Source organism: Acomys russatus, chromosome 21, assembly GCF_903995435.1.
Source record: "Acomys russatus chromosome 21, mAcoRus1.1, whole genome shotgun sequence".
NCBI lineage: Eukaryota > Metazoa > Chordata > Mammalia > Rodentia > Muridae > Acomys > Acomys russatus.
In genome coordinates, this window is record NC_067157.1 from 60267614 (window position 1) to 60281939 (window position 14326).

Genomic DNA, 14326 nt, shown 5'->3' on the forward strand with positions numbered 1-14326 from the left:
ATTATGAATAAAGCTGCTAAGAACATAGTTGAGCAAATCCTTGTTGTATGGTGTAGCAGCTTTGGGGTATATGCCCAGGAGCGGTATAGCTGGGTCTTGAGGTAGATCTATTTCCAGTTTTCTGAGAAACCTCCAGACTGATTTCCACAGTGGTTGTGCAAGTCTGCAGTCCCACCAGCAATGGAGGAGTGTTCCACTGTTTCACATCCTTGTCAGCGTGTGCTGTCACCTGAGTTTTTGTTCCTTTCTGATGGCTGTAAGATGGAATCTCAGAGCCACTTTGATCTGCGTTCCTTCTGTGACTTGAGATGTCAGAGTGGGTGGGCGCCCCGTGGAGGGGGGGGGGCCTTCTCCTTCTCTGAGAAGAAGGAGAGAAGGAGAAATAGGGGAGAGAGCATGAGGGTGGGACTGGGAGGGAAGAGGGAAGGGGCTGGAATCAGATTGTAAAGGGAATAAACAAAGAAACATATGTCCAGTCTGTCTCTTTTGGTGGCCAAATTTACACATTGACTGTGAGTATAGATCAGTGGTAGGGGGCTTGCCAAGCAAGTGCAAAGTGCTGAGTTGGATCCCCAGAACTGAAAAAAAAAATTAAATATAAAACCTACAGATTTGGGTTTTGTGAGGGGTCCATTGAAGAAACAGAGTGGCTTTTTTTTCTTCATTAAAAAAAATAAATATAGGGCTGTAAGGCTAGCCAAGGCTAAAGTGCTTGCACACAGACAAGACTTTAACTCTACCCTCAGCATCGACACAAGAAACCAGGTATTAGGAAGATGAAGACAGGAAGATGCCTAGGGTTTGCTGGGCAGTCCAACCGAGTCAGTGAGCTCCAAGTTCAGTGAGACTCTGTCTCAAAAAATGAAGTGGTGAGCAATTGAGGCGACCACCCACTGCTAACCCACTAGACTTACTCATATCCATGTACACACCCACTCACACATGCACACACGTAACAACACACACACAGAGTGCAAAACTCAGGCAGATTTTTATGTGAAATCAAATTTCAAATATTGGCCTTCTATTACAACATAGAGCATAGAGAATTCATATTCATTTTTGTGACCTCAAAGTATTGCTTGTGTGGGTTTGAAGGGAGCACTGGAGAGAGTAGCAGAAGTTTACTCTCCTGAGCAGCTGGAGATACTTTGAAGAATGGGTTGACAGGCACAGTGACAAGAGCCCTATTAGGCAAAATTTAGTCTGTTGAAATTCTCCAACTTTTTCATATTAGTGCAATGATGTGCTGGAGTGAAATTGCATGGGGCCAGGGAGAAGGGGGCTGTAATGGGGCAAGTCTCTGGGCATTTGACTTGGGATGCTGGACAGTGGAGTCTTTGTTTGGCATGGAAGGAGAAATTTGGCTTATATTTGGTTTATATTTAATTGATGGAAACAAATGGTTTTGCTTTTACTTCCAGCTCAGTGTCTCCTGGGGCACTCATTGTATGAGACAGACAGGATCTCAGGGTGAAAAGCTGTGGCACAGACCCACAATGGCAACCTTAGTGTAAGAGCAGCGCTGCCATTCCTCCGCTAACCCTTCATTTTGGCTAATTTTTGTTTTGTTTTTGTTTTTTTTTTTTTTGGTTTTTCAAGACAGGGTTACTTGGCTGTCCTGGATTCCCTTTGTATACCAGGCTGGCCTTGAACTCACAGAGATCCGCCTGCCTCTGTCTCCTGAGTGCTGGGATTAAAGGTGTGCACCACCACCGCCCGGCTGTGTTCGGATAATTTTAACATGCCTACAGCATAAGATCTTTGTGTACCTTTCAGAACAAGAACATGTTTTTGAGCAAACAGAAGTAAGCACTGATTTATGGTATTAATCCACAATTGATGTCTAGCAAAACAAAACAAAACAACAAAAGCAAGAACCAAAACAAAATCTCTGAATAAGTGAAACATAGATGATATCAGTGGAAAACTGTTCAGCCTGCTGGTCCTCTGCTCACCTTGACATCAGGCAGGGAAGTGGGAACAGAGCTGACATGTCAGTGTTGTGCTTACCGGGGGCTGAAAACAGAACACAGAACCCTTCATTTGCTTTGAGGCGAATACAACCACCCTGTCCATATTTTAAGGCATACCTTTTGTTTGGTTGGTTTTTTGGTTTTGGGTTTTTCGAAACAGGTTTTCTCTGTGTAGCCTTCACTGTCCTGGACTCGCTTTGCAGACCAGGCTGGCCTCGAACTCACAGCGATCCACCTGCCTCTGCCTCCCTGAGTGCTGGGATAACAGGCGTGGGCCACCACGCCCAGTTCTTAAGACATTCTTAGAGCAGAGGGACTTACTTCTCTTTTTGTGCTGGCTAAGATTCTTTCTCCCCTCTCTCCGATCTATCTCTCTTCCCTCCCCTCCCTCCCTCCAACCCTCCCTCCGTTCCCCCCCCCCCCCCCCCCCCCCCCCCACACTACCCGCCCAAAGCAGGGCAATGAAGACTCTACTTCTGGAACCTCAGGGTTCTATTCTTTGCAAAGTGCCAAAGTTTCTGACAATATCGTATGCCTGTTTCCTTTATTTCTTTAGGGGTCAGGCTTATATCTGCTCAGCTCTTACTGACATGCACTTCGGCTTTAAGATGAATGACAGCAGGTGGCACACGCCTTTAATCCCAGCACTCCGGAGGCAGAGGCAGGCAGATCACTGAGTTGGAGGCCAGCCTGGTCTACAAAGTTAGTCCAGGACAGCCAGGGTTACACAGAGAAACCGTATCTTGAAAAACAAACAAACAAAGATGACTGACAGATGTTTGGGTTTGTAGGAACTGATGACCGTTTTCCAACTACTGCACTGGAATGGAAGCCTAAAAGCGCTCCGTGAAACGAAGTGCTCTCGGCAGGTGAGACTCTCCAGCTGAGACAGGTTAGGGTGCGGAGGGCGGGGCCAGGAGCTTACCGAATTTTGAAGAGGCTTCCTTTATTCAGATTCTTCTGTGTATAGTTTACACATATTGACTGAAACCTCCATTGTTTATGCATTTCTTTGTGTTAAATTTATATTTACCTGTTGAGTAAGAGCAGGGGCAAGTGAAGGAAGATCGGCAGGAGACCGCCACACACTAGGGATGTTGACTTTGCATAATAAAGTTGATCTGAATGCCCATTACACTGAATGCAGAGCTAAAAAGCCACTAAGACAGTGTTGGACTCTCTGCGAGGTACTGACTTACCTTGTGCATCCGACCTGCTTACCTTGGCTCTGCGCACCCTTGTACTCTCCAGCAAAGAAGATGAGCTACTTCCAAAACATCCTTATTAATACAAGCAGAACTGTTACAGCAAAAGTTATTTCTCAACCACAAAAAGTTCCTCAAAAGCAGAAGAATGGATCATGAAGTTGGACATGCTGGAGTTTAGTCACCTTAGTTTTTTATTTAGGAGTTTCCTCTTTGTTTTCCACTAAACTCTGTCCCCGTGTGTTTAGTGCTCCCCCCCAGCCCCCCCCCCATTGTCCTCTGAGATGTAGTGTTTCCCCACCCACCGTTAGAACCTGAAAGACAATAGTTAACTTTTGAGAATTTCCTAATAAGAATTTATATGAATGAGGTCTCTAATAGTCAGCAAGATGAGGGCAGAGGCACTGCAGCCCCAGTAGTTTTCAGTTGTCCTTCACTTAGAAAGTCTGGCTCTCAAAATGTCAAAAATGGAAAAGAAATGAGTAGCTGACAATGATTTTGGCTATTTTTTCCTTCCCTTTGATTTTATGAAAGTCCTTTGAAATATATTGGGTTGGTTATAAACACTTTTCCATGATTGTTTTTAATTTGTTAAGGTCATAAATAAATACCATATGTTCTTTAAAATAAAAATAAGCAATGCATCCATTCTCCATGATCAAACATATATATGACAGCATGATGGATTGATTTTTTTCACAGAAAAATTGAAAGGAGTGGTTAATTTTTAATTGTTTGCAAAAGCAAGAAATTGTGTATCATAAAAGTGTCATTGTGATAGGAATGATGATAATTGCCCATTCCACAATACATTTTTGAAGTTTTCTTTTTTTTCCTATGCTTATTGTGAGCCACTTGTGTATTTGTCTTCCTTACACTAATAAAATGTTTACCGGTCTAAAGGCAGTGAGACCAGGGAGAATGGAGCCAATTCATGAGGTAAACTAATGGAGCCAATTCATGAGGTAAACTAAAGTCACTTAAAATATCCACTTTATTCAGAGCATCAGATAATTTCCACTCTGAGAGCTGAGAAGAGTCACATGATTAATGCATGCAATCACTGTGGCAAGCCACACATGGCAGACAAGCCACACATTTCAAAAACATATTTTTCCCTAAGAGCCACTTGTAATGAATAATACAAAGCAAACTCACTCCTATCCATTATACCTAGAAGGAACACGATAACACATTCTAGGAATGATTTTTGTGTTTTTTAAGAAACTGAGGTCACAAGGCCCTTCTTTTTTTTTCCCCCCCTCGGAGTTTTCTCACATGCAATCAACATTTTCCTCACAAGACCACATTCTTGGATTACGTTCCAACAACAAAGTACAGAAGCTAGGAGCAGAGTGTTGGGCTTCAAAATCTTATTCTAAAGTCCCCTTGATTGAATGCATCCTTGATTGAATGCGTCCTCATTCCTGTAATAGGTGCGTCCAAACCTCATTCTACCTCAACTGGTGAGTCTAGTGCCTTCCCTCTTTCTGTCTGGTCGAAGACAATGGTCCTGGGACCAAGAGCCCAGGGAGGAATTAAGCCCTATTTACAGCAGTTGTTACAGGAACATGTTCTCAAGGGCAGGCTTGTATTTTCCAGAGCCTTGTTTTGTGAACATTGTTGTCATTCCTCGTATTATGTTTTGACTCCGCCTGGAGGGAAATGATTTGCAGAATCAGATTAGTTCATCATTTCTTTTTCAGAAGTATATGCGACTAGGTTTCAGATTTCAAAAGGTAGAGTTGTTTGAAGACTATGTGGCTGGGGAGGCGTGGAAGGCCTTGCACACACATACCTATGTTCCCCTTTATTGACACTCTGAACCGTTGTTTCTTGGTTCTAGGAAGTCATCTCCTACTATTCCCAATATTCTTTAGATGAGAAGATGCGCAGCCACATGGCCCTGGACTGGATCATGAAGGAGCGCGAATCACCGGGAATTCTCTCTCAAGAGCTACGTGAAGCCCTGGGGCAGCTGGAGGAAGCCAGGAAGGCAGGGCAAGAACTACGATTTTACAAAGAAAAAAAAGAAATCCTGAGCTTGGCTCTGACTCAGATCTATAGTGACCCTGAGCCTTCCTCGCCTGGTGACGACCAGCTGAGCCTCACTGCTCTGTGTGGCTATCATTAGCGAGGTCAGTCATCAGGTTAGCTGAGGACTGTCCCATCAGGAATCTCCTTGGAAGAATTTGTTATAGATTTTGGCATGATAGTCAGTACTCAAAGGCTGTTCACAGTATGGGAGGGTAGGATTGACTGGTCCTGACTCCAACTTCCCACTTCACGTATCTTTTCAACTATGTCCTTAGCGGGTCTACTTCAGAATGAAAGAATGACAACAAAACTGCTTAAAAAGTATTATTCAGGATTGATCCGGTCTAAAACCTAGATGACATGTGCCTTGCTAAATTTTATTGTTTCACACAATGGGCCAGTACAACAACAGCATCCAGGACAACAGCTAGGACTAAGGAAAATAGCATGTTCATACTTTTTATTTTAATGAGAGGGTTCCTCTGTGTAATCCTGGCTGTTATGGAACTTGTCTGTAAACCAGGCTGGCCTTGAACTTTGTGATCTGCCTGTCTCTGCCTTCTGAGTGCTGGGATTAAAGACACTTGCCCCCATCACCTGGCTGATGACAATTTTTTAAATACTTAAGGTTAAATAAATAGTACAGGTTTTGAAAAATGTACAAGTCAGCAAGTTCTTGAACCCTCCTGAAAATTACTGTATTCTCACCATATATTTTGAAATTAACTTTAATTACAAAAAATCATTACATATCATATTTCTCAGACAAGAGGAAATTAAGCTACGCAGCTGCCCTATTCCAACATCCTAAAAATGGTAACAGTGTATAATGTCAAATGGATTTCATTTTAAAATGTTATTTTACAAAAATCACATCACTTCCCATAATGAGGCTAAATGCCATCTAGAAGAAACCTTTAGATCTTCTGTAACCCTGAAAAGGAGCTAGGATTTTTTTGTTTGTTTGTTTGTTGAATAAATTTTTAAATGAAAGAAATTTCAATTTATTTTTTTTCATAAAATCCTTGTCATTTCAAATCCAGCACATTTCCCCATGTTGACTGTTGCCTTTATATGCAGCACACCTCTACTGTATTTGCAGCCTTTAGTAACGTTCACCGTAGAAGGATGGATGTCTAGACACAAGAACAGCATCCAACTCATCTTCTGTCTTGTAGTTATGACACTATGCAAATTCTGTGAAGTGATAATTGTGGACACTGCTCTTTCTCTTGGAATATTCCCAGAAGCTTCAGAGAAAGTGACAAAGGCCATGGCTGGTCCCACCTCAGCCAAGGTGTTGTGCACAGAGCATCACACACTTCTGTAACCCTGGCTCAGAGAAGCGCAGGTGAGGAGGAAACCAACAGCACCTCTGTCTTGCTCTCGGTTCCACACCGTGGAAAGGGACCAGAGTGAAGAAGCCTCTTGGAATGTGCAGCCCTGAAGCTGGCTGCTGTCGTTACAAACTCCTGTAAGAAGCCGGAGGCCACAGACCAGCTCATAGCAAAATATAACCATGTCTGAAAATATATGGACCCCATTCTAAAGTTTATGGATTGTCCTGGAGCCCTTAGCTTGGAGGTCACAGTTTTAAAAGCATATAGTCTTACAAGTCACACCTTAGATCTAAGCCATAGACAACCTCCCCCAGCTTTTTTTTTTTTTTTTTTTTTTTTTGAGACAGAGTTTCTATGTGTAGCCTTGGCTATCCTGGACTCATGTTGTAGACCAGGCTAGTCTTGAATTCGTAGAGATCTTCCTGCCTCTGCCACCCAGAGTGCTGGGATTATAGGCATATACCAAGTGCCTGGCTCATAGACCCTATGTTTAAGACTACTATCATAATTCTGATAAATAAAGGATTGCACTGTTTGGGCAAAGAAGTTTAATTTTTGCAAAATCAAAATATACCACGTTATGAAAAAACAAACCAAAACAAACTAGTCACTAAACTTGGGCAACCATCTCCAAGGATTACAGATTTAATAAAATCCCTATTCCTTCAATATTCTGAACTTGGCTACCCATTTTTTTTTTCTAAATTTACAGTACACATATGCTTTTGCTTGTAACATCAACTGTTTCTAGCAAAGGAAAAGAACAGATCCTTAGACAAGCTCTTCACTGGGAATCTGATCACTTCAATCTGGACATGAACGAGAAAAACCCAAAAGCTTATAATTCTTCTTTTTCTTTAGGAAAAATGTTTTCAGCTAAAATAATTGCTGTAGCTGACTATAGTGGAGATGCTTTAGACTTCTTATTTTTATTGCCTTTCTTTGTAGCCAAAGCCCAAAAGAAGCCAGACTATCGGTGTTTTCCTTACCTTTGACCATGCTCATGGGTAAACGCTAGTCCAGATATTGTCAACTACTGTTTTTGTGGTGTGCACAGCCTTCTTCTACGCTGAACCTTAAAGTCTAGAGTACTGATGCCGTTTTCATCTAGCATTCTAGTGTAGTAGAACTTGTTTTCTCTTACTTAGTGTTTTTGTTTATGCACGTAAAATACCCAAGGAACTTAAAAATCTTAAGTAGTCAGATGGATACGAAGCTGATGAAACCAGACTTCTTGGGTGCACGGTCCAGGCATCAGCATTGTGTCTGTTTCATCAGACAGTTTTAATGCATAGCAAAGCTGACAGCTACTGCTTGCTTTTTGTAGTTATCACTGACTTAAATCCATTGTCTAACCTATAGAGCCGCTGCCCACTTGATCTGGAACCATCTTGGCTACACAGGAATAGCTACTTTCTTTGGACATGTTTTCTATGTAACCCAGAACTAAAACAGGGAAAGTGTGCACACGCGCGCGCACACACACACACACACACAGGGGTGGGGTGGGGTGGGGTGGAGTAGTTTACATTATGACAGCTAAGAAACAGAAAGAAGGAGTATAGGAAGACGCCATGGCAAAATACAACCCCAAAAACGCACGTTCAGTGACTCCCTCCAGCCACTGTACAGACGCACGTTCAGTGACTCCCTCCAGCCACTGTACAGACGCACGTTCAGTGGCTCCTCCAGCCTCTGTACAGACGCACGTTCAGTGACTCCCTCCAGCCTCTGTACAGACGCACGTTCAGTGACTCCCTCCAGCCCACTGTACAGACGCACGTTCAGTGACTCCCTCCAGCCTCTGTACAGACGCACGTTCAGTGACTCCCTCCAGCCACTGTACAGACGCACGTTCAGTGACTCCCTCCAGCCACTGTACAGACGCACGTTCAGTGACTCCCTCCAGCCACTGTACAGACGCACGTTCAGTGACTCCCTCCAGCCACTGTACAGACGCACGTTCAGTGGCTCCCTCCAGCCACTGTACAGACGCGCGTTCAGTGACTCCCTCCAGCCACTGTACAGACGCACGTTCAGTGACTCCCTCCAGCCACTGTACAGACGCCGTTCAGTGGCTCCCTCCAGCCACTGTACAGCCGCGGTTCAGTGACTCCCTCCAGCCACTGTACAGACGCGCGTTCCGTGACTCCCTCCAGCCACTGTACAGACGCAACGTTCAGGACTCCCTCCAGCCACTGTACAGACGCACGTTCAGTGACTCCCTCCAGCCACTGTACAGACGCACGTTCAGTGACTCCCTCCAGCCTCTGTACAGACGCACGTTCAGTGACTCCCTCCAGCCACTGTACATACGCACGTTCAGTGACTCCCTCCAGCCACTGTACATACGCACGTTCAGTGGCTCCCTCCAGCCACTGTACAGACGCGCGTTCAGTGACTCCCTCCAGCCTCTGTACAGACGCACGTTCAGTGACTCCCTCCAGCCTCTGTACAGACGCACGTTCAGTGACTTCCTCCAGCCACTGTACAGACGCACGTTCAGTGACTCCCTCCAGCCTCTGTACAGACGCACGTTCAGTGACTTCCTCCAGCCACTGTACAGACGCACGTTCAGTGGCTCCCTCCAGCCACTGTACAGACGCACGTTCAGTGGCTCCCTCCAGCCACTGTACAGACGCACGTTCAGTGGCTCCCTCCAGCCACTGTACAGATGCACGTTCAGTGGCTCCCTCCAGCCACTGTACAGACGCACGTTCAGTGGCTCCCTCCAGCCACTGTACAGACGCACGTTCAGTGACTTCCTCCAGCCACTGTACAGACGCACGTTCAGTGACTCCCTCCAGCCTCTGTACAGACGCACGTTCAGTGACTTCCTCCAGCCACTGTACAGACGCACGTTCAGTGACTCCCTCCAGCCTCTGTACAGACGCACGTTCAGTGACTCCCTCCAGCCACTGTACATGTCTTATGAACTCCCAAGAGCATCTTCGTATTATAAACCCACCGAAGCATTAATCCATTAATTAGGTCAGAGCTCGAATGGCCTAATCACCCCTGGAAATGCTATCACAGACTAATCTAATCTAGGTGTTTCTCAACATAACCAAACAGCTCATCTGATCCAGATTCTGCCCCAGGGCATGTGTGGACTCTTTTCTCATATATCATATGTGAACTATCTACACAAGAATCACCTGACATTCTTGTTCTTTTTTTTTTTAAGCTACTGTACAATATTTCAGAACTACTGAGAAAATTCTGGGAGGTTCTAGGTTACTTTCCATTTCCTCTCACACTTCTGACCGCATTCCAATCTTTGACACCCCAGCCTGAAATTACTTACTCCATCTTTCACTGGGCAGTGTAGCACTGGCCTCTTAGGTATGGACAGACAGATGAGCATCCTTCTGGATACTAGAAAGTAGCAGAGGGATCAAAGAGCTGTGTTTTTTCTCTCAAAAGAGCATGTTGGTACCATATTCATTATTACTTTTTAGCACCCTGCTAGGAAGCAAACCGTTACAAACCTCCTGTTACTCATGGTAAAACTTACTTCTTTCATTCTAAGTAACCCTTGGCCATGTTTATGTCTGAGACCAAAGCTGGTGGTGGGAAAGCCAGCAGAACTTTGGTTGGTAGCTGCTGGTTTCTAATGAACACTGGGTCCCAGTGGCAAATGCCAGATTGCAATTTACAGGCAGGTCCTAATTTCAGCATGAATTGCGTTCTATAAGTTCATTTGTAAGCAAATTAATTCAACTCTGAGGTGCTGTGTGAGGGCTTGGGGGTGTTTGAGATCAAGATCAGCTTTGGTTGCAATTTTCCCAGACAAGACTACTTACTATAGAGTACCTGAAATTTGGTCCATGAGACCTAACATGAACAGTCATGGTTTAGCTCAGTGGTGGAGCACTTGCCTAGATGGTCAAGGCCCTGATTTGCTCTCCAGATTCACAAGGTAGAACAGGGAACAGCTGTGGCCTCACACTAAAACACCTCCTTGGGGTAATTTCTAATTTCCAAATTGGTTGTCTTTTTTCCTTCCCTTCACTCCTTGCTTACCCCAGTTAACCGTGTTTTTTTTTTTTTTCTACTAATTTTTAAAAAACAAAACAAAACAAAATGGCTCTTTCTACCAGAAACAAAACAAAACAAAACAAAAAACCCAAACAAACCAGGATTTGACTGCTTTCATTACTTGTTTGTTTGTTTGTTTGTTTCACAAATGTGTGCACACAAACGCATTGTTGCTCATGTCTCAGGATCTGCTTTCTTACATTCTGGGTCCATTTTTACAATGGTTCTTTCCTGATGCAACAAGATGGTAGCCATCTGAGTGAGTCACCCCAATCAGTTCTAACTCAAGAACAGAGTACCATCTTGGTGCTTTGTCACAAGTCTGCTTCTGAGTTCATCAACAGTTCACCAACTGTCTGTGGTCAGACCCATGTTTCTTGTCTATCTCTCTAGGAAAGCACGTCTGAACAACTTAGACACAGTGGACAAGGAGGAGGGCAAAGTGTGAGTTCAGTTACCAGAAGGGAAATAATAACTTCCCGAGACATTTAAAAACTATTTTCTCCTCAAGGACCTTCAAAGACAACACAGACAATAACAGAAGAAAACAATAGGGGAAATGCAGCCCCTTCTACCAGAGATTGAGAAAAAGGCTTCTGGGTAGAAAAAAGCAACAGATATACACTGTTGAGTACATTGTACCATTTCCAAAAAACAAAGCCTTCCTCCAAGGACAAACTGCCACTATTAAAGAGTCTCAAAAGAATATTCTCAGCAGAGGGGAACTCTAAAGGTGCTTCCAGACCAAGCACATAGGAAAACACAGACACTCTGAGGACCCCTCAGACGGACAATGCTCATTTATATGCAAGAGTTCTGTTGCCCACAGAAACCTAATCACTCATATTACCCTGTTGTCACTCTTTGTCTGTCTTCAGAACTGATGAACCGGTGCTGTGCAAGTAAGTCAGAAATTTTCCTCTACTGGACACTGACTTTCATCACCAGTGGCTGCTAATGCTCCTACATAAAAGGAGAAATAGTTATCCCAACAAGTGCAAACAGTTGGAGCAAAAATGCACAGTTCAATAGCGCAGATCCATGGTTCATGCCTACTTGAGAGTAAGTTACTTAAAAATCAGAAGCATGCCTCGCTGACCTGTGAGTTGTGACTTAGACAGGCTACTGTGTTTGTTTACCCAGACATTGTACTAGCTCCAGAAGTGATTTGTGGGTGATACCTGGAAATAAATAAGTAGTATTTGGTGAAAGCTGGTTTCCAAAGAGAAAGTTTGAAAACATAGATGATCTACTGAAATTCCAAATTGCTAGGAAACTGAAAAGTCAATTTGAGACTATACTTACCTGAAATTAAAAAGAACAAGGTATTTTACCCCGTCAGTTAATCAGTCAAATGATCTGGGCGATCTCATCAATCTATCAATCTACCCATTATCATCTACTTGTCACCTATCTATCTTCTATCTATCTATCTTCTATCTGTCTGTCTATCTATCTATCTGTCTGTCTATCTATCTATCATCTGTCTATCATTTACCATCTCTATTTGTTTATTAGCTAAAATGCTTGAACCACTAGTGCAAATAGATTTTTTAAAAATAAGAGAGGACATTTCAATTATCATAAGTACCAAAATATAGTTTCCTTTATCATAAATGATGACATTTATTAAAGATGAAGTTCAATAAATTAAGACAACTTTCCTTCAACTTTGCTTTTTATTTTGGTGCATTATTGGCAACATGTCTGAGATCTTTTTTCATTCCTCCATGTTAGTCAAGAACAGTATCTCTTTACCCAGTTTATCAGTTGTCTGTAAAAAGCCAAGGGGGCTTGGCTTATAATCTATGGAAAGGAGTCTTCAATGGGCGTGTTCTGCCACATGTGCAACTTCATCCCAGGCAGTGCAAGTGTCACACATGTTGACAGTAGCATTTACAGGGCCTAAAATAAATGCTCTAAAACAAAGCCAGAAACTAAATATCCACTTAGAAAATAGCGTGTTAAAGTAGTAAGTTAGGCTGAAAGTTTGTCTGTGCAAAAGATGGGAGTAAGTCCATGGAGTGAGAGGTTAATCGTATTACTGGCCTCAGAAAATGAGACCTGGAAGCACAGTGCTTTGCCCTGTTGTGTTCCTTGAACTAAAGATGTAAAGTCTCTCTGGTCTCATGCCCACTCACCCCCAAAGCAGAGGGGGGCTTCTGACATCCTCTTATTTTCAAAAAGACTGCCCTTCCATAACAGAACTCACTGTCTTGTCCTGACCCCTAGGAACTGCATCAGCCATGGAAGAGGAGCCGCCACACCTGACAGGCTCCTCTGGGAAAGTTTGTGTTTCTCAGAGACTTTTTATCTTCATAATCTAATCCAACAATTTTTATTTTCTACACAACCTCTTCCCTTCTCCTTCCCAAAACTTGTCACCACTACCCAACCTGCCAAACCCCTCTTTAAGTTTCATTTTGTCAGTCGTGATGATAACGAATATGATTTTTTCCTGTCACTCCTCTTCAATTTATGTCTTGAAATTAGTTTAAAAAAATTTTCAGAAAAGAATGTTTATTTTCTCCCTCACAATACTTCCTGCAAAACATAAAGCTTTGATTCTAAGTTTGCCATTTTTACTTTCCCTTAAGCCTGAGAAAACAATTCTTCGCTGGACTCAGTCTTCCATTTCTTTTTCATGTTGTCTAATTACACATTTCCATTTGTTTGATTCAAATTACTTTCCGGTCATATTGAGAATTAAAGTTCTGTAGGACTAATCAAAGCAAATTGACTTTGTAGTAATAAAGATGTTCTCGTTAACATTTACTCCCAATAAAACTAATCTCCGTTTTATTTTCTCCCTCTCTCCTGCATTTCTTCCTCTTCCTGTTGTTTTGGCTTATTATCCATCATTTGGAAGCAGTACTGCCGTGTGTGGATCATTTTACAGCCATCCGATTTGCTAGAAAAGTGTGTAAAGCTTTTCCTTGCCCAATTTGTTTTTATAACTATGAAATATATATATGTACATAATTTATATAGATCCTGCCAGCTTCTGTGCCTTGATAGCAAAAATAATTCTTATATTTCAACAGGAAGAAAAAATGGCTAACTTGTATTTTTCTGTTTAACTTTTACAAAATTGGAGGACTTAGAACCATAGCATGTGTGCCAAACAATGTCATTTTCTACAACTGGAAAAAAAAACAACAAAAAACAAAACAAACAAACAAAAAACAACTTAAGAACTGCCTCCAGACTGAAAAGTAAGGGCTTTCCCAGGGAACAGTTTTCAAGTGTAAACCATGAGGCGCTCCAGTGTGTAAGAGGGAGAAGTCGCTGGAATTAGACCCAGATGAGAACCTGCTTTATGACCCCCCAAAGAAAGTAAGAAGTACTTACTCCATTATAGGAAATACCAAACTCAACAGAAGTTACAAAAGAAAGATTCCAGCTCCTGTAGAAGTTTTCTGGAGGATAAATTTGTCAACGTGAGCATTTGAGAATCGAAGGACAAAGACAGCAATCGCACTAGAGCTCACACTTTCTCCAGTAGCAGATAGATTATAATTATTCGTTGCCAATCTGATCCGGGAAGTGATAAGCCCCCAAAGTGAAATTTCTTCTTCTGTAACTCCTGTTACGCTTGAATGTTTCCCATAATGGAATGCTGGTCAATTTTAGTTTTATTATTCAGTTTTAATTTTATTATTCATAACAGAAAACACTGAAATGTTCCTCAGCAGGAGGTTAAGTAGTTCATAGTCTATCTCTCCTT

General features: G+C 42.7%; 1 protein-coding gene across 1 annotated transcript in view; it reads left to right on the top strand.

Moving 5' to 3' along the window:
• Lix1 (limb and CNS expressed 1) overlaps positions 1-5629 on the top strand; it is a 54475-nt gene extending 48846 nt beyond the window's left edge. The window contains exons 5-6 of the mRNA XM_051164489.1: positions 2768-2845; positions 5028-5629. Coding sequence (XP_051020446.1) covers positions 2768-2845; positions 5028-5315 — 366 coding nt within the window. The 3' untranslated portion in view covers positions 5316-5629. The remainder of the gene's footprint in view (positions 1-2767; positions 2846-5027) is intronic.
• The last annotated feature ends 8697 nt before the right edge of the window (positions 5630-14326 follow it).